We start from the raw sequence: 24,303 nt of genomic DNA on the forward strand, positions 1-24,303 counted from the left end.
GTCTATTAGATGCTTATTATCAACAGCTATAAGAGCTATTTATTAGCTGAATTTAATAATTACTATAAGTAGAACAATATTATAACTATTAGTATACCTATATATTTATTATATCTACTTCAGCTATTAGATATTACCCTTTATTCACCTTTAAAACGCGCATATAGTGATGAAATCAACCAATTCATCAGAGCCTCTATAAATCATATCACTAAGTCTGAGTTCTTTGTTGCCTTCTACTAGGCCTATAATAAGGTTTTTAATAAGGAAAACATCAGGTCTGCTTTCTAAGGCGCTAGAATTTCACCATAGGACCCAGACTATATCATCAAAAAGCTTGATATATATTTACAGACGCCTACACCTCCTATAGCCAACCCTTCAACACCTCCACCTTAGCAGTCGCAAACGCCCTCTAACCTATAACAAACCGTCTTGCAGTCTAACTTTATCAAAAGTCGCATCTCTGCTCATTAAGGAAGCTCACCAACACTAATTATTGCTGCAGTTGAGCAATTATCAAAGGGTGCACAGGCAATAGCGCACTTAATCACTGTTTTGACTGATCAGCTTTATACCCTTGAGGATGCGAATATAGCACTTGCTAAGCGCCAGAGGGCTAAAAGAACGCAGGCCCAGCTTAGAGGGGCACTAAGTATAGAGGAATCTGTAAAAGCGTGTATAATAGAGGTAATGTCATTAAGAGTAGGGGTAGTATTTGATATAATAAAAGGGGGAAACTTTTCGTTTTGTTGATTATTATAGTAGAATTCCTCGTATTCAATACTAACCATTTATAACCAGTATAAATAGTTATTACTAATATAAAAGAAATAATACTAATAATAATAGTGAATAGTAGGTAGTAGTAATAAGTAGTAGTTAAATAGATAAAACTGTTGAATTGCTTGCTTCCTCAAAATCTGTTCTAAGCGGAAAAATTCATCGTATATATAATACATTTTTTCCTCGCAAACCTTTACTTAGTTAGGTAATTACTTAATTAAGTAATTACTATAATAGGTAATTAACTGTAAAAACCTTATTATAAAGTTAATTATTACGGCTTTGTTTTATCCGATTCGGGTATTCTAGATCCGTAGTATTATTATAGTTATAGTTTATAGATTTGTTACGGATTATTAGTTTCCGTTGTTTTGGTTTCAAATCTTAACTTAATGTTAACTTTAGTCAATAATAACTGTATTATTAACTTTTAGGGAATTGTTGTTCCGTTGATATATACTTTTTATGGTAACTAACCTAATATATAGTTTTTATTCGTTTTAGCTAATCGTAGGAATTACTATAATAGGTAATTTATACGAGTGTGGTTTTTGTTTTAATTAGATAACGTTATGGTTACTTTATTTCTTTTAGTTATATTGCTATGTGATTAATAGTTATAAGGATAATTGTTTAATTATTAGGTGTAGTTTTACTAGTTACACTAGTATTAGTAATCTTAGCTTTACATCTTTCTTATAGCGCTAGTAATATTTACTTTTACTCAAATTCTCCTTTTAGGGGGTACTTAGTTAGGTCTTAGTAGTTTTTAGAGATATTTTGAGTACCTCGTTATGCCCTTCAGCCTCACTAACGCCCCTGCAACATTCCAAAATATGATCAACTAAGTTTTATGCAAATACGTTAACATCTGCGTAGTAGTCTATCTTAATAATATCCTCATCTTCTTATCAACACTTAAGAAACATAAAGAAGATATACACCACGTCTTATAAGCCCTCTAAGAAGCTAAGCTATTAGTTAAACCTGAGAAAAGCAAATTCTATATATAAAAGGTGGAATACCTCAGATTCACTATCACCCCTAGAAAAGTATGCATATCTGAAAACAAAGTTAAAGCTATTAAGGAATAGCTGGCACCTAATAACCTCAAGGAAGTCTAAGGATTCCTAGGTTTTATCAACTTCTACTGCAAATTTATTAAAGACTATAGCAAGATTAACGCAGCCCTCATAAGCCTCAGCTGCAAAGACACACCCTTTATATAGGAAGAACCATAACGAACAGCATTCCAGAAGATTAAGGACCTTATCGCCAGCAAACCTATCCTAATTATTCCAGATCTAACAAAGCAATTTAAAGTAGAACCAGATGCATCTGACTATGCAATTAGAGCGCAACTATCTCAATAAGATTCAGAAGGGCGACTACACCTATGCGCCTTCTTCTCTCGCAAGCTCTATAGACCTGAACTCAACTATTAGATCCACGATAAGGAACTTATGGCAGTTATTAAAGCCTTTAAGGAATAGAGACCTGAGCTCTTAGGAACCACCTACGAAGTACGTATATATTCAGACTATAAGAACCTTTCACACTTTACAACTTTAAAAGTGTTAAATAAATAATAGATTAGATAGTCAGAATTCCTATTAGAATTCAACTTCTAAATTATCTACTGCAAAGGATCAGATAATAGTAAAGCTGACGCTCTTAGCTGACGACCAGACTATAACGTCCTAGTACCTGAGGAAACCTAGGTGATTCTCAAAGGAAATAATAACGGAGACCTAATGCTAGCAACCAAACTCTTAATAATAGCTGGACGATCTAATACTAGCCCGCCTAGCAAACTAGACGATAAAGCAATTATGGAGTTTTATGCTCACCCTATATATAGTTACTAAGGAATTATAAAAACCTAGAAATAACTATAATAATAATATAGAGAAAAGGTTACTAGAGAATAAGTAGCAAAATCAATTAAGGATTATAAGGTCTGCCTCAAAAGCAAACCTACTTAATATCAACCTTATAGTATACTATAATAACCCTTACCTATACTGCAAACCGCCTAGCAATCTATATCCCTCAACTTTATCGTCAAATTACTAAAGTCTTAAGAACCCCTTATAGGAGTATACTTTAATAGCGTTCTTATCACTATAGACCAACTTATAAAGTATGCCTACTTTATCCTATATAAAGAATTAAGCAACGCTGAAGAATATATATATATATTTCTTAAGTATATTATCGCTAACCACAGAACACCTAAGGAAATTATATCAGACTGAGATAAGATCTTCACCTCTAACTTTTAGAAATTAATTATATCACACCTTAGCGTTAAATAATTAATATCTACTGCATTCCACCTATAGACTGACGGACAAACAGAACGAATTAACTAAATCCTCAAAATATATCTCTACGCCTATATTAATTATAACTAAGATAATTAGGTTATATTACTACTAATAGCCTAGTTCGCCTATAATAGTGCAGTAGGAGAAAATACTAAGGAATCCCCTTTCTACCTCAACTATAGATTCAAACTAACCACCTATAGAGAACCCTGAACAGGCCTAGCTGCAGTAAGAGCTGTCGCCTCAGTATGCTAAATTAAGGATATCTAGGAAAACGCATATAAAGAACTTAAATTCATATGACAAAGAATGATAAAATTCAGCAATAAATAAAGGATTAAGGGACCAACCTTAAAAGAGGGAGATAGCGCCTACCTTATAAGGTGAAATATTAAAACAAAACGACTAAGCAACAAACTTAACTATAAAAAACTCAGACCTTTTAAAATCTCATAAGTAATTTCACCAGTTAACTACAAACTTAAACTCCTAGAAACCATAAAGTGTCACCTAGTATTCTATATCTCACTTCTTAAGCTAACACTATATAGATCACAGATTAATAATATTATTATTATAGAAGATAACAAACCAGAATATAAAGTCAAATAAATTATTAACTATCTTAAAGAACTAAAAGGATATTAATACCTCATCAAATAGAAAGGATATAGATATAAAGATAATATATAGGAACCAGCTAAAAATATCACTAACGCAGCAGAAGAACTCATAATCTATTAGTAATAACACTAAGAATAAGAAGTCACACTAGCACCTATTATACTAGTCCAAAAGAACGCTAGATATAAGTAAATTAAGCACCTATATCGCTTTACTAAACCACCTACTAAAGCAGATCGACTGTAATAAGGAAAACTGTTTATCCGCCTAGAAACACCTAAAGCCAGTTAAGAAACCTCAGAAGAACCTACGTTCAGAGGAATGCCTAAATTAACCACCCTAATACCTAGAGAAGACTAATCTAACTTATTCTAAGCACCCTACAGCAATAAATCCTCTATCACCTAGGACTCCTAAGCTTCTAGAGCATATTCCTCAGCCTCCTATTTATCTACAAACTGTATTCCCTACCGAATCAGATCTAAACCACGCTCCTTTAAGAACCTTTTCTGTCTCTAAAGATAAGATAAACAACCTAGAGCGGCAGCAAGCTGAGTCTGCAACACCTCTAACGCCTCCTGAGCCTCTTCCTCCTCCCGCTCCACTTTCTTTTGCTTATTGAAATAACGATTTACTACTGCGATAAATCAGCAACACCAGGGAACACTAAGGTGCTAAGGTACTTATAAGTATTCGCCACGTCACTACTATTACAGTTTGAGAAACCCTGCTTTATATACTCACTATAACGCTTTAAGTTGGCAAGGTCTATTTTGCACACTTAACTATGCTGAAAATAAGGGGAATAATATATTATGTTATAACTATAGTGGTCAACTAGAGTAGAGCATTAAGAGCCTTATAGTTATGCTGAATCTGAGTATAATAAGTCTTATAAGAATCTGATTTCTGAATACAACCTAATATAATATCAGCATCATAAGTAAATCAGGAAGCATAATTAATAAAACCCTAACCTAGGACTAACGACCTACTTATATTAGGTCTTAAGGATAAGACCTTTAGAGAGGGGACCTAATATTACAACCTGTTATGCATAGATAACAGTTAACCAACCTACTTAGGCGTTAGGCAGCTAAGATAGGATATTTATACTGCAGGATTATAGGAATAATAGGAACTCACTTAGTAACAGAAGAACTATAGTTTAAGTTATATAATAATAAGATAATAATTATATTAGATCAATATGATCCAACATAACTTAGGGGCTAAACGATCATTTTGGATCAGAATAATCTAGATCAACCTAAGGTATAAAGGAATATATTTAGGATTAGACTTATATATAGTATAACCCTAAGCCTAGCTTATAGTCAGACTTCTATAGCTCTTCAGCAATCAACTTAGTATTTATCCTCATAGATACTCTCAGCTTACCTTCACTGCAAATCACTTATTAAGTCTAAGACTGATCACCTTAGCCTCTGAAGACCTGATCTACTACAGCCTACGAACTACGACCTACGATCACAACCTAGTGTACTGTTAGAACGTATCAATCCCCAGCTTCTGTTAGCAGACCCTACTGTCGGATAGCTGACCGTAACATTATGTCACTTATTTTCACTTAATACCCGATTTAAACCTATCAAAAAAGGAGGATTTCGAATTTTATTATACCACAGAACCTGGTATTAATGAAATCCTATATCAGGAATTAAAAGAGTATCTTTTAAGAACTTTTATTCCTATTTTTTAAGTCTTAAAGGGACTATTTATCTAGAAATAGATAACCTTTTAATAAAACTATTCCTGGTTTTTATTAAAATATAATTCCTATCATAAAAGATCTTTATCTTTTATATTAAAGGAATATATAGAATTATAAGCATCTATCAGTCTTATAATTCTTTAAAAATATGCATCTATCAGTCGTATTTTAATCTACTTATATAAATAAAATTAAGTAGTTTTGTTTTATTTTAGTATAAATAATAATAAATATATTATTATTAATATTAAAAAATGGACTCTTCTAATAATAAGTCCCTTTCTATTCCTAAGCTTAAGGGTAGTATAAACTATACTACTTGGGCAGTTAGGATGCAGGCTTGTCTAATTACTAAAGATTTAAGCCACGCTATTATAAAAAATCCTATTAATGATAATAGTGATAATAATAGTGATAATTCTGATGTAGAGGATAAAACTCCTACTATTAAGGAAACAAAAAAAAAAGGCTTTTAGCCTAATATTATTATATATTGAAGATGGTCCTCTTATACAAATCCAACACGCAGAAACTGCTAAATCTGCGTGGGACATATTAAAGGAAACCTACAATCCTAAAGGATTTACTTCAAACAATCCATTATTTCAGGATTTCCTAAATTATAAGTTATCCAATTATAATAATATTGAAGAATATATTAATAAGGTTAAAGAAATATCTAATGAGCTAGAAGCTCGAAAATTAGATATTCCTAAAGACCTATTATTAGCCTGGATTTTAAATGGGCTTAATAATGATATATTCGAGGGTTTTATATCTAATATTACCCAACACCTTAGAAATAAATCAGATTCTTATACTATAACTACTTTAATTAGTAGTATTATAGGTGAATCTAAGAGAATTAATTCTAAGGAAGAAGAAACAAAAATACTAGTTACTAATTATAAAACTTATAAAAAAGGGCAATATTATAAAAACAATAATAACCCTAATAATAAGTCTTATAAAGTAACTAAGGGCAAAAACAGCTGGAAAAAGACTAAAGGATTATGGTGTAATAACTGCAAAGTTACTAGCCATAATACTAATAAGTGCTTTTACTTAAGTCCAGCCTTAGCCCCTGAAAATTGGGATATCTCTAAAGATCCTAATAATAAAATCAATAATAGCACACCAAATAGGGCTCTTATTATTAGAGACTTTAATACTAAAGCCTCTATATCAGATTCTAACTCAGAATCTAATAAAACTAATAATTATGATGATAATTCATCTAATTATTCAGAAGAGTTTGATACAGCTATCGAGGTAAATTCCCCTATTAATATACTTAATACTACTATAACTAATAAAAATAATAGTAGTAATATTAAGGAAGAAAAGGATATATACATATATAATTTTGTATTAGATACGGCTGCAGAAGCACATATCATAACTAATAAAAATTATTTTATATCCTTAAAACCTTGTGATAAACAAGTAAGCTGGGGAAAAGCAAAAACAACTCTAAAAACTACCAAGACCTAACTAAGTACACCCTATCTAAAAGCTACCCCCTAAAAGGAGAATTTAAGTAAAACTCAATATTACTAGCGCTATAAAAAAGATGTAAAGCTAAGATTACTAATACTAGTGTAACTAGTAAAACTACACCTAATATTTAAATAAGTAACCTTATAACTATTAATTACATATTAATATAACTAAAAAGAATAAAGTAACTATAACTTAGTCTAAATTAGAATAAAAAGCACACTCGTATAAATTACCTATTATAGTAATGCCTACGATTAGCTAAAACGAATAAAAACTATATATTAGGTTAGTTACCATAAAAAGTATATATCAACGGAACAACAATTCCCTAAAAGTTAATAATACAGTTATTATTGACTAAAGTTAACATTAAGTTAAGATTTGAAACCAAAACAACGGAAACGAATAATCCGTAACAAATCTATAAACTATAACTATAATAATACTACGGATCTAGAATACCCGAATCGGATAAAACAAAGCCGTAATAATTAACTTTATAATAAGGTTTTTACAGTTAATTACCTATTATAGTAATTACTTAATTAAGTAGTTACTTAACTAAGTAAAGGTTTGCGAGGAGAAAATGTATTATATATATGATGGATTTTTCCACTTAGAACAGATTTTGAGGAAGCAAGCAATTCAACAGTTTTATCTATTCAACTACTACTACCTATTACTATTATTCACTATTATTATTAGTATTATTTCTTTTATATTAGTAATAACTATTTATACTGGTTATAAATGGTTAGTATTGAGTACGAGGAATTCTATTGTAATTATCAACAAAACGAAAAGTTTCCCCCTTTTATTATATTAAATACTACCCCTACTCTTAATAATATTACCTCTATTATACACGCTTTTACAGCGGGACTAATCATATTAGGGCTAAACAGGTTATTAAGGCTCTCATAGCGACAGCTTTACTAAACCTTCTTAGAATATTTTATAAAGTATGTAAGTTTCTCTTTTTTTTTTACGTTTTTATTTATATATAAATATTTTATATATTTTATAAAATATTTTATTTTTCTAGAAAAACTTTTAAAATATATTTCTATTTTAAAAATAATAAAAATTAAACTAAAAATTTATAAATATTAGTGAGTTTAATTTAACTATTCCAAAGTTATATATATTATATATAGCGTTTAAGATTTAGTTAATTTTAATAAGTTTAATATATTTATTTTTAGAAATATAAATAAAATAAATATCTTTTTTTAAAGACTATATTAATATGTTCAATGAAGAGAAATAAGATATTTATAATAAAAACTTTAAGAAATATAAAATAAGTAGAACATAAAAAAAAAGAATAATGTTAAATAAGAATAAAAAATTAATAAAAATAAAGTTTTATAAATTTTTATTATGTTTATATTTATATAGGTTTTTATATATTCTTTTAATAGTCTTTTATATTTCTATATTTATATATTCTTGACTTATTTCTAAGCTAATTAAACTAATATTTATTATATTTAGAAATGTTTCTTTTTTAAATTCAATATAATATATTTATTAAATAATAGTTAGGTTTAGTAGTTAAAACTTAAAATAATTAGAAAACTAAAGATTAGTTTTTTAAGATATATTTAAAATTAGTTTTTTATAAATATTAATAAAAGACTTATAAATATAGTTAAACTTTAGATTTTAAATAAACTTCATAAAAATTATATTTTAGTTAGATTTAGTTTAAGATTTAAAGCTTCATTTCTTTTTAAGTCATGTATTTTAAATATTTCTAAATTAAATAATAATATAGATTTAATTTTAGTATTTATATATTTATAAAAATTTGTAAACTAAATTGTTTTAAATATGAAAAATAGTAAATTATTTTCTTTTGAAATAGTAGTTAGATTACTTAAAAATAAGCTTATAAAGAGTAATTTAATCATATAAATTATTACAAAGAAGAATTATTTTAACATTCTCTATAAAGCTATTTATAAAAATATTAACTTAATAGATTTTTATAATTAATAGTTTAATTGTTATCATTAAGTATTAATTTATATAATTCCTAATATTTAAAAAGCTTTTATAGTTACACATTTCTTATAAGTTATTAAATTTAAAGTCCTATTATTAATACAAAGTTATTTTAACATTTTTATAAAAATTTAAATATTGTAAAAACATTTTTAGTAAAATTGTGTATTTAAATTTTTAATAAAAAAGCTTAAAATTAATAAAATATTTATAGTAATTAGTAATAAATTTAACAACTTATAAGCTTTAAATTTAATTTTAAAAAGATTTAAAATTCCAAAATTAATATTTAAAAATAAGGAGTTTCAAAAATTTAAAAATACTTTTAGAACAGTTAAAAATTATTTATATTTGGAATTTATTAGTAAAAATAAACTTTATGATGTGTTTAGTTTTTTAAAAATTATATAAAAATTAAATTTATATTAACTAATAGGATATTTTATTGGTTAGTTTTTATTGAATATTACGATTAAAATTTAAAACAATATTAGAATTAAAGTATTTTTAAAAAGATAAAACCTAGCTTATTAAGATTTTATAAATAAAAGATAATTTAAATCACAAAATATTATAAAAATAAAAAGATAGACTACTAAAAAATATATCATATTTTAATATAATAGCTATTGTTATAGTTATCTTATCATATTTAAGTTTAATTATTTTTAAAAAGTTTAGAGAAAAGATTAAACTTATTTTTGATATAAATGAAAAAAATTATTAATAACTTTTTATAGCTTTTTATAATTTATCATAGTATAATTTTCAATTATATTACTAATAATTTAAACCTTTTATAAAATTATAAATTATTCAAAACAATTTAGAAACTATTATAAGAAATTAAGGTTTTATAATTTATAGAGTAAATATAAAAGGTTTTTTATAAAGCGTCGTATAAATTTAGTAAAGAATAAATAGATGATTTTATTTTTAAGAATACTTTTTATATTAAAAGATTTGAAATTAATATTATTTTAATATTATTTTTTAAAAATAGTTAAATATTTAGTTATATTAATAAGATTTATTTTAAAAAGGTTAGAGTTTTACTTTAAATATTAATAAATATTAATAATATTTTATTTTTTTAAATGTAAATCTATTTCTAATTACTTTATTTTATTTTTATTATAAATTTAACTTAATATAAATTGTTTAAAAATTATAAACATTATTTAATTAATAATAATAACCTCTTAAAAAGACCTCTAGCTATTTATTATAAGTTTACTTACTTAGAGCGATAGACCTTCTAACTCTGTACTTCCTAATAATATGTATAGCTTTTAGTTATATAATCCGTAATAACTTCTTAAGTTTTTAATTATATCCCTCTCATAATTTTAGCTATACTTATATGTATAGATAGAACTTTATAATCTTTAACTTTACTTTAGTAATAATATAGTTTATAATTACCTAATTATTATAGATTATTAAATAATGAACTTATTCTCTCTTTTATATATTACTTATGCTATTAACACTATCTCTATTATTGTTTTACTATCTGCTATTCTTCTTATTTAATTAAGCTAGCTAACATTTTTATAGTAGCTGTATTATTATTAATAACGCTCTCTCTATTTAGTATAAACTATACTTACTAATAAGCCTTAGAGGGCTACCTCTATTTTAGTATCATAGAGGGTTTATTTAAAAAAAAAGCTATTCTATAAAGTGTATAAATACTTTATCTACTTCTATAACTAAGTTTATATACTTACTATTAATTAAATTATATATTATAAAGTCTCTTATAGAGGTATTAATCAAAGCTCTCTTAAATGTTATTCTAACTATATAATTTTTATATATCTCAGATTATATAAAGAAAAAGTAGGTTTTATTAATTTAATTAATATTAAATTCTATAGCAAATATTTATACGTTTTTATATTAATAAGTATACTAAGCTTAAGGTATCTATATATAGAGTTAAGTGCTAATATTATAAAGGTTTTTTATAAGTTAGTAAAAAAAAAGAAGAAAGACAAGTATAAAGCTTTATATATAATAGAGCTTTTTATACTTCTAGCTATAAGAAACTCTTATAAGAACCTCTTTAGTTAAAAAGTTATCTCTATTTAGTAATATTTATAGCACCTTACTAAAAAGTGTAATAAAGCTATCGCTAAGCTATAAAAGCCTTAATAACCTTTTTAGCCTTAATATAATTAGCTTTACTATGTATAGCGCTATTATTACTAGCTTTATATTATATAGGTAGCGCTATTACTATTCTGTTAATTTATTTAGCTAAAATATATATTTAACTTGATAATATTTAGAGGGTTTACTTACTAATAGAAACGTATAAGGTTTCTATACTATTTTCTTTAATTAATAAAGGGTATAAGTTAAAATACTTAATAGTGTTTTTAGAATTATGCTTATATATAGGGTGAATTTTACTATAGTTTTTTTATAGGGGGGCTATATTATAACTATAAACTTAATAACCTCTTAAGAATAACTTTTTTATAATTTTAAGTTTATATATAAAATAAATACTTATTTTTAGTATTTATAGATTAAATATTTTGATTAAAAAGCTTTTAAATATACAATTTAAAACATTGAAAAATAAAAATTAAAAAACTAATTTATTTAGAATATAAAGATTATACTATTATTTTAATATAATAAGTTACTTTATAAAAATTATTTACTAAAGGTATCCATATAGTCAGTACCTATAATTTGATTAAAGCCTTTAGCTACTATCCTTGCTTTTTACTTAATTATGTTACCGTTTTTATCTTTTTTATTTTTAAATACCCACCTAGTATTAAGTGGGGTTTTATTATTAGGTAAATCAGTTAAAATCCACGTTTTCTGTGCTATTAACTCGTTTATTTCGTTATCCATAGCTTTTTCCCAGTCTAATTTATTAGCTGAATTAATAGCTTGTTTATAGGTATTTGGATCGTCAATATTAGTATTTAATACCAATATATCATTTAATTCATCTTCTTCGTTATTATAATAAGTAATAGTAGATAATTTACTATTACTATTATTCATATTAACATCTTGTTCTTCTATAGCTAATTCATCTATAGAATCAGAAGAATTAACATTGTTATTAATATTATTATTACTATTCATATTATTATTAACACTATTTTTTTCAAAAGCATTAGATATAGTGTCTATATCTATATTTTCAGCGTTAATAGTACTAGTTTCAGTATTATTAATATACTTATAAGGAAAGTTATTTTCTATAATAACTAAATCTCTAGTCCATAAGGGTTTATTAGTTTCTAAGCTAAAAACCCTATATTGAGATGAATTTATACTAAAACCTATCAAGATACCTTTAATACCTCTAGGTGATAATTTAGTTAGTTTATTAGTTTTATTTTTATAATAAACTAAAGATCCAAAAACCCTTAAGTGTGAAATATTAGGTTTCTTATTATATTTTAATTGGTACGGAGTTTTATAATTAATAGAACTATTAGGGGTTCTATTATATAAGTAAACTGCAGTACAAATAGCATCTCCCCAGAATTCTAAGGGCAAATAACTGTTATATAATAAAGCCCTTACTTTATTAAGTAAAGTTCTATTTATTCTTTCAGCAGTACCATTTTGTTCTGGTGTATAAGGACTAGACCTTTGATGTATTATAGCAGAATCAGCTAATTTAGCTGTAAACCTACTATTAACGTATTCAGTACCATTATTCTAAAAACTACCAAGACCTAACTAAGTACACCCTATCTAAAAACTACCCCCTAAAAGGAGAATTTAAGTAAAACTCAATATTACTAGCGCTATAAGAAAGATGTAAAGCTAAGATTACTCATACTAGCGTAACTAGTAAAACTACACCTAATAATTAAACAATTATCCTTATAACTATTAATCACATAGCAATATAACTAAAAGGAATAAAGTAACCATAACGTTATCTAATTAAAACAAAAAGCACACTCGTATAAATTACCTATTATAGTAGTTCCTACGATTAGCCAAAACGAATAAAAAATATATATTACGTTAGTTACCATAAAAAGTATATATTAACGGAATAACAATTCCCTAAAAGTTAATAATACAGTTATTATTGACTAAAGTTAATATTAAGTTAAGATTTGAAACCAAAACAACGGAAACGAATAATCCGTAACAAATCTATAAACTATAACTATAATAATACTACGGATCTAGAATACCCGAATCGGATAAAACAAAGCCGTAATAATTAACTTTATAATAAGGTTTTTACAGTTAATTACCTATTATAGTAATTACTTAATTAAGTAATTACCTAACTAAGTAAAGGTTTGCGAGGAAAAAATGTATTATATATACGATGAATTTTTCCGCTTAGAACAGATTTTGAGGAAGCAAGCAATTCAACAGTTTTATCTATTCAACTACTACTACCTATTACTATTATTCACTTCTATTATTAGTATTATTTCTTTTATATTAGTAATAACTATTTATACTGGTTATAAATGGTTAGTATTGAGTACGAGGAATTGTATTGTAATAATCAACAAAACGAAAAGTTTCCCCCTTTTATTATATCAAATACTACCCCTACTCTTAATGATATTACCTCTATTATACACGCTTTTACAATATCCTTTTCGTGTTCTGAAGGCGGTCTTCCATTCTTCTCCTTGCTTCATTCTGATCAGGTTGTAGGCTCCTTTGAGGTTGAGAGCTGTAAACCAGTTAGCTCTATAGAGGAGTCGTCTTATTTTGTCGATAAGCAGTAGTGGGTAGCAGTTCTTAATTATTATCTTATTAAGCATATAGTAATCGATATATAGTTGTTACTTTCCGTTTTTCTTAGGTACGAATAGGATTAGACTTCCTGCTGGTGATGTTAAAGGTCTAATATATCCCTTCTTAAGGTTTTTATTAAGATATTTATCTAGGGCTTCTATCTCTGTCTGGTTAAGTCTGTAGATTTTATTAAATCGTGGTTCTTTTCCTTCTTTGAGGGGTATTTTGTGATTAAAGCTGGTGTGTTCAGGCAGTCCTGTTTCTAATTCAGCTGCAAAGAGTTTCTTATAAACTCTGTATTCTTCTGGGATAGACAGAAGTAGATCGTTCTTCTGTTTAGGATCTATCGCTGTTAGTGATTATGATATAGCTTCTTTTGCCTTAAGGTAACAGAGGTATCATTTTGCTGTTCCTTATCGTATTGATTTATTTGAGGCCTGATTCTAACAGGGCTGCTCAGGGACTGAATCATCATGGTCCTAATAGAGTTAGCCTTTACTCTAATCTATCTGTGGGTTGCTTATTCGTAGCTAGGGTAGTCTTAGCACTGTGTTATATATTCCTAGATCAGCAATATTGAATTAGATTCTTTCTTTTTGATTTAGGTAGCTTATCTCAAGGGGCGCAGTCTCATTATAGATAGTACCTCCTTTATACTTAAATTCTTCTCCTTCTGCTGTGTGTAACTGATGTGGTCGTTCTTTTCCTCCCTATTATATTTCTAGCCTATTAATAGCTTGGGGGGCAATGAAATTTGCTTCAGCTCCGCTATCAATTAGCGTAAGTGTTATCTGTTTGTTAATAGTGACTTTGAGTTCTATATTATTCTTATACCCTTATAACATCTGATAGATAGATCTTTTCCTTATTGCCTGTTATGATCTGTAGTTAGTAGGTAAGTCTAGTTTTTTAACTGCTCTGGTTATCCTAGGTAGGTGATTTGCTTTCCCTCCCATACTGCCTTAGTGAGGCTGTTTTCGCAGATTCTGACCTAAGGAGGTCTTAGTCTGTTTTTTATAATTCTCTATATGTAAGCCTTATCTTAGTAATAAACTTAGTATTCGTTGCGTTAGCATTTATCCTATTTTATGTTATCGTTATGCTAACATCTCATAGGAAATTATAGGCTAGGTTTAAAGACTATAAGGCTGTCTTTAAACAGTATTATAGTCTATCTAATCATAGTGGATATCAGGTAAATCTCACAGATAGGTTTATCGTTCTGCCTTCTGGGGTAAAAGCGATAGTTATGCTTATCTCCTATATATTCTTTGCATTTGTTATGGAAGCATTAGGGCCAGAAGAGGGTGTAATAGAGTTAATAGTTAATTCTCAGCGCAGGGTGGTCTTCTGTGTGTAGCTAAGGGATATAGTCCCAGTCTCATTAGGCTGGTGAGGTGCTAAAGAAGTGGCGTTATTGCCTGTCTTGAAGCATGTCGATTTCCTGGTATTTCAGGAGTTGCTTGATTCTGTCTTCCTGGTCGTCAGAGTCCTCTTTAGAGCTGAAGTCGTCTATATTAGGGGTGAACCTATAGGCGATCTCTGTCTGAGCACGTTATTAAGCAACATTATGAGGTTCGTCTGAATCGTAAGGCGAGCTTTCTCCTTCTCTAAAGGTCTAGTTGCTGGTCGTACTGAGGAGTTGTTGTTCTGTTAGAGGGTTATGTTGGTGTTCTGGTTCTTCCTCTAATTCTTCCTATTAGCGTAACCACGCCTGTCTAGCGTCTTCTCGCGAGATTATTTCTATTTCCTTCTGGATTTGCTGTTCTTCGTAGTAGAGTTGTTAGGGGGTTGGTTGTAGAATGACTAGTTCTAATCGTTAGATTTATAGCATTTTATTAAGTGGTTTGGCTGGCTTCCTAGCGATCTTGCTATTGCTGGAATGCATTATTGCTAAGGTCCTAGGGTGAGTGTCTAGGATAGTTATATTATATCCAGACCGTCTAGGGTTGCTGTCCCTTAGGTAGTGTCCTGGTATTTCTTTGTCTTTGAGGTGAATTTAGCAGTGATTATCATAATATCTAGTCTATGATTAGGATGTATATAAGGCTTTTGCGATTATGTTAACTTATTAGGGTTGCTCTGTGTAAAAGCGTGTATAATAGAGGTAATGTCATTAAGAGTAGGGGTAGTATTTGATATAATAAAAGGGGGAAACTTTTCGTTTTGTTGATTATTATAGTAGAATTCCTCGTATTCAATACTAACCATTTATAACCAGTATAAATAGTTATTACTAATATAAAAGAAATAATACTAATAATAATAGTGAATAGTAGGTAGTAGTAATAAGTAGTAGTTAAATAGATAAAACTGTTGAATTGCTTGCTTCCTCAAAATCTGTTCTAAGCGGAAAAATTCATCGTATATATAATACATTTTTTCCTCGCAAACCTTTACTTAGTTAGGTAATTACTTAATTAAGTAATTACTATAATAGGTAATTAACTGTAAAAACCTTATTATAAAGTTAATTATTACGGCTTTGTTTTATCCGATTCGGGTATTCTAGATCCGTAGTATTATTATAGTTATAGTTTATAGATTTGTTACGGATTATTCGTTTCCGTTGTTTTGGTTTCAAATCTTAACTTAATATTAACTTTAGTCAATAATAACTGTATTATTAACTTTTAGGGAATTGTTATTCCGTTAATATATACTTTTTATGGTAACTAACGTAATATATATTTTTTATTCGTTTTGGCTAATCGTAGGAACTACTATAATAGGTAATTTATACGAGTGTGCTTTTTGTTTTAATTAGATAACGTTATGGTTACTTTATTCCTTTTAGTTATATTGCTATGTGATTAATAGTTATAAGGATAATTGTTTAATTATTAGGTGTAGTTTTACTAGTTACGCTAGTATGAGTAATCTTAGCTTTACATCTTTCTTATAGCGCTAGTAATATTGAGTTTTACTTAAATTCTCCTTTTAGGGGGTAGTTTTTAGATAGGGTGTACTTAGTTAGGTCTTGGTAGTTTTTAGAATAATGGTACTGAATACGTTAATAGTAGGTTTACAGCTAAATTAGCTGATTCTGCTATAATACATCAAAGGTCTAGTCCTTATACACCAGAACAAAATGGTACTGCTGAAAGAATAAATAGAACTTTACTTAATAAAGTAAGGGCTTTATTATATAACAGTTATTTGCCCTTAGAATTCTGGGGAGATGCTATTTGTACTGCAGTTTACTTATATAATAGAACCCCTAATAGTTCTATTAATTATAAAACTCCGTACCAATTAAAATATAATAAGAAACCTAATATTTCACACTTAAGGGTTTTTGGATCTTTAGTTTATTATAAAAATAAAACTAATAAACTAACTAAATTATCACCTAGAGGTATTAAAGGTATCTTGATAGGTTTTAGTATAAATTCATCTCAATATAGGGTTTTTAGCTTAGAAACTAATAAACCCTTATGGACTAGAGATTTAGTTATTATAGAAAATAACTTTCCTTATAAGTATATTAATAATACTGAAACTAGTACTATTAACGCTGAAAATATAGATATAGACACTATATCTAATGCTTTTGAAAAAAATAGTGTTAATAATAATATGAATAGTAATAATAATATTAATAACAATGTTAATTCTTCTGATTCTATAGATGAATTAGCTATAGAAGAACAAGATGTTAATATGAATAATAGTAATAGTAAATTATCTACTATTACTTATTATAATAACGAAGAAGATGAATTAAATGATATATTGGTATTAAATACTAATATTGACGATCCAAATACCTATAAACAAGCTATTAATTCAGCTAATAAATTAGACTGGGAAAAAGCTATGGATAACGAAATAAACGAGTTAATAGCACAGAAAACGTGGATTTTAACTGATTTACCTAATAATAAAACCCCACTTAATACTAGGTGGGTATTTAAAAATAAAAAAGATAAAAACGGTAACATAATTAAGTAAAAAGCAAGGATAGTAGCTAAAGGCTTTAATCAAATTATAGGTACTGACTATATGGATACCTTTAGTAAATAATTTTTATAAAGTAACTTATTATATTAAAATAATAGTATAATCTTTATATTCTAAATAAATTAGTTTTTTAATTTTTATTTTTCAATGTTTTAAATTGTATATTTAAAAGCTTTTTAATCAAAATATTTAATCTATAAATACTAAAAATAAGTATTTATTTTATATATAAACTTAAAATTATAAAAAAGTTATTCTTAAGAGGTTATTAAGTTTATAGTTATAATATAGCCCCCCTATAAAAAAACTATAGTAAAATTCACCCTATATATAAGCATAATTCTAAAAACACTATTAAGTATTTTAACTTATACCCTTTATTAATTAAAGAAAATAGTATAGAAACCTTATACGTTTCTATTAGTAAGTAAACCCTCTAAATATTATCAAGTTAAATATATATTTTAGCTAAATAAATTAACAGAATAGTAATAGCGCTACCTATATAATATAAAGCTAGTAATAATAGCGCTATACATAGTAAAGCTAATTATATTAAGGCTAAAAAGGTTATTAAGGCTTTTATAGCTTAGCGATAGCTTTATTACACTTTTTAGTAAGGTGCTATAAATATTACTAAATAGAGATAACTTTTTAACTAAAGAGGTTCTTATAAGAGTTTCTTATAGCTAGAAGTATAAAAAGCTCTATTATATATAAAGCTTTATACTTGTCTTTCTTCTTTTTTTTTACTAACTTATAAAAAACCTTTATAATATTAGCACTTAACTCTATATATAGATACCTTAAGCTTAGTATACTTATTAATATAAAAACGTATAAATATTTGCTATAGAATTTAATATTAATTAAATTAATAAAACCTACTTTTTCTTTATATAATCTGAGATATATAAAAATTATATAGTTAGAATAACATTTAAGAGAGCTTTGATTAATACCTCTATAAGAGACTTTATAATATATAATTTAATTAATAGTAAGTATATAAACTTAGTTATAGAAGTAGATAAAGTATTTATACACTTTATAGAATAGCTTTTTTTTTAAATAAACCCTCTATGATACTAAAATAGAGGTAGCCCTCTAAGGCTTATTAGTAAGTATAGTTTATACTAAATAGAGAGAGCGTTATTAATAATAATACAGCTACTATAAAAATGTTAGCTAGCTTAATTAAATAAGAAGAATAGCAGATAGTAAAACAATAATAGAGATAGTGTTAATAGCATAAGTAATATATAAAAGAGAGAATAAGTTCATTATTTAATAATCTATAATAATTAGGTAATTATAAACTATATTATTACTAAAGTAAAGTTAAAGATTATAAAGTTCTATCTATACATATAAGTATAGCTAAAATTATGAGAGGGATATAATTAAAAACTTAAGAAGTTATTACGGATTATATAACTAAAAGCTATACATATTATTAGGAAGTACAGAGTTAGAAGGTCTATCGCTCTAAGTAAGTAAACTTATAATAAATAGCTAGAGGTCTTTTTAAGAGGTTATTATTATTAATTAAATAATGTTTATAATTTTTAAACAATTTATATTAAGTTAAATTTATAATAAAAATAAAATAAAGTAATTAGAAATAGATTTACATTTAAAAAAATAAAATATTATTAATATTTATTAATATTTAAAGTAAAACTCTAACCTTTTTAAAATAAATCTTATTAATATAACTAAATATTTAACTATTTTTAAAAAATAATATTAAAATAATATTAATTTCAAATCTTTTAATATAAAAAGTATTCTTAAAAATAAAATCATCTATTTATTCTTTACTAAATTTATACGACGCTTTATAAAAAACCTTTTATATTTACTCTATAAATTATAAAACCTTAATTTCTTATAATAGTTTCTAAATTGTTTTGAATAATTTATAATTTTATAAAAGGTTTAAATTATTAGTAATATAATTGAAAATTATACTATGATAAATTATAAAAAGCTATAAAAAGTTATTAATAATTTTTTTCATTTATATCAAAAATAAGTTTAATCTTTTCTCTAAACTTTTTAAAAATAATTAAACTTAAATATGATAAGATAACTATAACAATAGCTATTATATTAAAATATGATATATTTTTTAGTAGTCTATCTTTTTATTTTTATAATATTTTGTGATTTAAATTATCTTTTATTTATAAAATCTTAATAAGCTAGGTTTTATCTTTTTAAAAATACTTTAATTCTAATATTGTTTTAAATTTTAATCGTAATATTCAATAAAAACTAACCAATAAAATATCCTATTAGTTAATATAAATTTAATTTTTATATAATTTTTAAAAAACTAAACACATCATAAAGTTTATTTTTACTAATAAATTCCAAATATAAATAATTTTTAACTGTTCTAAAAGTATTTTTAAATTTTTGAAACTCCTTATTTTTAAATATTAATTTTGGAATTTTAAATCTTTTTAAAATTAAATTTAAAGCTTATAAGTTGTTAAATTTATTACTAATTACTATAAATATTTTATTAATTTTAAGCTTTTTTATTAAAAATTTAAATACACAATTTTACTAAAAATGTTTTTACAATATTTAAATTTTTATAAAAATGTTAAAATAACTTTGTATTAATAATAGGACTTTAAATTTAATAACTTATAAGAAATGTGTAACTATAAAAGCTTTTTAAATATTAGGAATTATATAAATTAATACTTAATGATAACAATTAAACTATTAATTATAAAAATCTATTAAGTTAATATTTTTATAAATAGCTTTATAGAGAATGTTAAAATAATTCTTCTTTGTAATAATTTATATGATTAAATTACTCTTTATAAGCTTATTTTTAAGTAATCTAACTACTATTTCAAAAGAAAATAATTTACTATTTTTCATATTTAAAACAATTTAGTTTACAAATTTTTATAAATATATAAATACTAAAATTAAATCTATATTATTATTTAATTTAGAAATATTTAAAATACATGACTTAAAAAGAAATGAAGCTTTAAATCTTAAACTAAATCTAACTAAAATATAATTTTTATGAAGTTTATTTAAAATCTAAAGTTTAACTATATTTATAAGTCTTTTATTAATATTTATAAAAAACTAATTTTAAATATATCTTAAAAAACTAATCTTTAGTTTTCTAATTATTTTAAGTTTTAACTACTAAACCTAACTATTATTTAATAAATATATTATATTGAATTTAAAAAAGAAACATTTCTAAATATAATAAATATTAGTTTAATTAGCTTAGAAATAAGTCAAGAATATATAAATATAGAAATATAAAAGACTATTAAAAGAATATATAAAAACCTATATAAATATAAACATAATAAAAATTTATAAAACTTTATTTTTATTAATTTTTTATTCTTATTTAACATTATTCTTTTTTTTTATGTTCTACTTATTTTATATTTCTTAAAGTTTTTATTATAAATATCTTATTTCTCTTCATTGAACATATTAATATAGTCTTTAAAAAAAGATATTTATTTTATTTATATTTCTAAAAATAAATATATTAAACTTATTAAAATTAACTAAATCTTAAACGCTATATATAATATATATAACTTTGGAATAGTTAAATTAAACTCACTAATATTTATAAATTTTTAGTTTAATTTTTATTATTTTTAAAATAGAAATATATTTTAAAAGTTTTTCTAGAAAAATAAAATATTTTATAAAATATATAAAATATTTATATATAAATAAAAACGTAAAAAAAAAAGAGAAACTTACATACTTTATAAAATATTCTAAGAAGGTTTAGTAAAGCTGTCGCTATGAGAGCCTTAATAACCTGTTTAGCCCTAATATGATTAGTCCCGCTGTAAAAGCGTGTATAATAGAGGTAATATTATTAAGAGTAGGGGTAGTATTTAATATAATAAAAGGGGGAAACTTTTCGTTTTGTTGATAATTACAATAGAATTCCTCGTACTCAATACTAACCATTTATAACCAGTATAAATAGTTATTACTAATATAAAAGAAATAATACTAATAATAATAGTGAATAATAGTAATAGGTAGTAGTAGTTGAATAGATAAAACTGTTGAATTGCTTGCTTCCTCAAAATCTGTTCTAAGTGGAAAAATCCATCATATATATAATACATTTTCTCCTCGCAAACCTTTACTTAGTTAAGTAACTACTTAATTAAGTAATTACTATAATAGGTAATTAACTGTAAAAACCTTATTATAAAGTTAATTATTACGGCTTTGTTTTATCCGATTCGGGTATTCTAGATCCGTAGTATTATTATAGTTATAGTTTATAGATTTGTTACGGATTATTCGTTTCCGTTGTTTTGGTTTCAAATCTTAACTTAATGTTAACTTTAGTCAATAATAACTGTATTATTAACTTTTAGGGAATTGTTGTTCCGTTGATATATACTTTTTATGGTAACTAACCTAATATATAGTTTTTATTCGTTTTAGCTAATCGTAGGCATTACTATAATAGGTAATTTATACGAGTGTGCTTTTTATTCTAATTTAGACTAAGTTATAGTTACTTTATTCTTTTTAGTTATATTAATATGTAATTAATAGTTATAAGGTTACTTATTTAAATATTAGGTGTAGTTTTACTAGTTACACTAGTATTAGTAATCTTAGCTTTACATCTTTTTTATAGCGCTAGTAATATTGAGTTTTACTTAAATTCTCCTTTTAGGGGGTAGCTTTTAGATAGGGTGTACTTAGTTAGGTCTTGGTAGTTTTTAGATTAAGAGTATAGCTAATAGTAATAAAGCTATTAAAACTATATAGTAAAGTAGAAGATAATATTAATAGCGTAGATATCTAAATAGTAGAGGAGAAGAAAATAGGTGTAGATTAAATATAGCGTAAAAAATAAAAGAGACTAATAGAGATAGAGGTAGCTAGAGAAAAATAGTCAACTTAGCTTATTATAATATTTAAAGTCTTAATAAACTAATAGAGAATTATAGAAGTAAAAAAGATATCTAAGTTTAAATTATAGTTATATAATCCGAAAGTTATTAATAGAGGGTAAAAAAACTAGTCTAGCTTTCATAGTTAATACTAGTTAAATTTCATAGCATAAAGCTAGTAGATATAATTCTTAATATATAAAGCTTTAAAAACTAAATAGCTATAATTATGTTTTACTTTAAAGTCTTAAAAATTAACTTTAGTAGTAATAATATAAAAGCTACTTATTTACTTTAATAAAGCTTTTTATTAAAAAACTAGATATATCTACTATTAATCTTAATATTTACACTTATTTTAATAATATTCTTAGTAAAGTAATATAGCTGATTACTTAATTAAGCTAACTATTATAATACTATAAGTATTATTAATAAACATAAACTATAAAAATACTAGTTTAGTTAATAGAAGGCTTAAATAGAGATAGTATAAGTAGTAGAAAAGATAACTAAGCTAATAGAAAATATATAAAAAAAGTTAATAAGTAGGTTAGAAGGTTAAAAAAAACTCTACTATAGTAATTAAACCTAAGTAAAGTTATAAAGTTATTATTAAAGTAATATTAAAAGTAATAAGATTATAATAATATATTTAAGTATAAGTAGGAGAAATAAAGCCAAAGCTAGAAATAGTAATTTATAAGATTATAATTATATAACTTATAAGCTATTAGCTAAAAGGAAAAGTTAGAAGTTATTATAGTATAAGTTTTAAGTAACATTTATAATAGCTAGCTGAGAGCTATATAAATAATACAGTAATATAAGTATTATAGAGGTAGACTTATATTATTAGCTATAAGAAGGTATTATAATAATAATAATAACTTAAACGTCTATAATAATATTAATAATTTTATTAAAGGAAATAGTAACAATATTACTTTATATATTAATTTAGTTAGTAATTTTAAAATTAATAATAATGTTATCAATATTAATAAGCTTAAATTACTATTATTATTAGTATTAGCTCTACTAATTATGTTAATACTTATAATAATAATATATTAAGCGCTTTATATTACTTTATAAAAAAGGTTAATATGTTTTTATATTAGTAATATTATAGAAAATAACTTGTAATAATACCTTTATCAATTTAAATAATAAAAAAATAGAGATATATTATCAATAATATATTCTTAATAATCTAGTTATTTTCTAAAATCTATTAATACTTAAATAAAATATATGGATATTATATATATAGCTAAATAGCTTTACTTAAGAGTAATATAATAATATTATTTTTATTATTATATTATATAATTAAAGCTAAAATATTATATTATTAAAACTTATTCATTTAATAGCTAATACTAAAAATACTATTTTTAGTTATATATATATATATAAAAGTATATAGAAACCCTGTTTTTTCGCCCCTTATGTGAGTAGGGGGTCTAGCATTAGCCTGCCACACGCTTTGACCCCCGGGTACACACTCACAGACGCAGCATTACCAAGTGACGGTTTACAAACCGGTCAAATGGTTATAGCAATAATCGCGCTGCCTGTCGTATCATGAACGACCCAATCAAACCGCCATTGCCTGCTCTATTGTCGCCAAAGCCTCGGCGACAAG

General features: G+C 25.0%; 1 protein-coding gene across 1 annotated transcript; it reads right to left on the reverse strand.

Moving 5' to 3' along the window:
• Positions 1 to 15,160: 15,160 nt before the first annotated feature.
• On the reverse strand, positions 15,161 to 15,957 carry CGCA056_v006654 (uncharacterized protein; the record flags this gene model as incomplete). The annotated part of the gene is made up of 2 exons (XM_037321903.1): positions 15,161 to 15,292; positions 15,955 to 15,957. 2 exons carry the CDS (start codon positions 15,955 to 15,957, stop codon positions 15,161 to 15,163), a joined length of 135 nt encoding a protein of 44 aa, XP_037180257.1.
• Between the last annotated feature and the right edge of the window lie 8,346 nt (positions 15,958 to 24,303).

Source organism: Colletotrichum aenigma (assembly GCF_013390185.1).
Source record: "Colletotrichum aenigma strain Cg56 chromosome Unknown KSG_Cg56_contig04, whole genome shotgun sequence".
Taxonomy (NCBI): domain Eukaryota; kingdom Fungi; phylum Ascomycota; class Sordariomycetes; order Glomerellales; family Glomerellaceae; genus Colletotrichum; species Colletotrichum aenigma.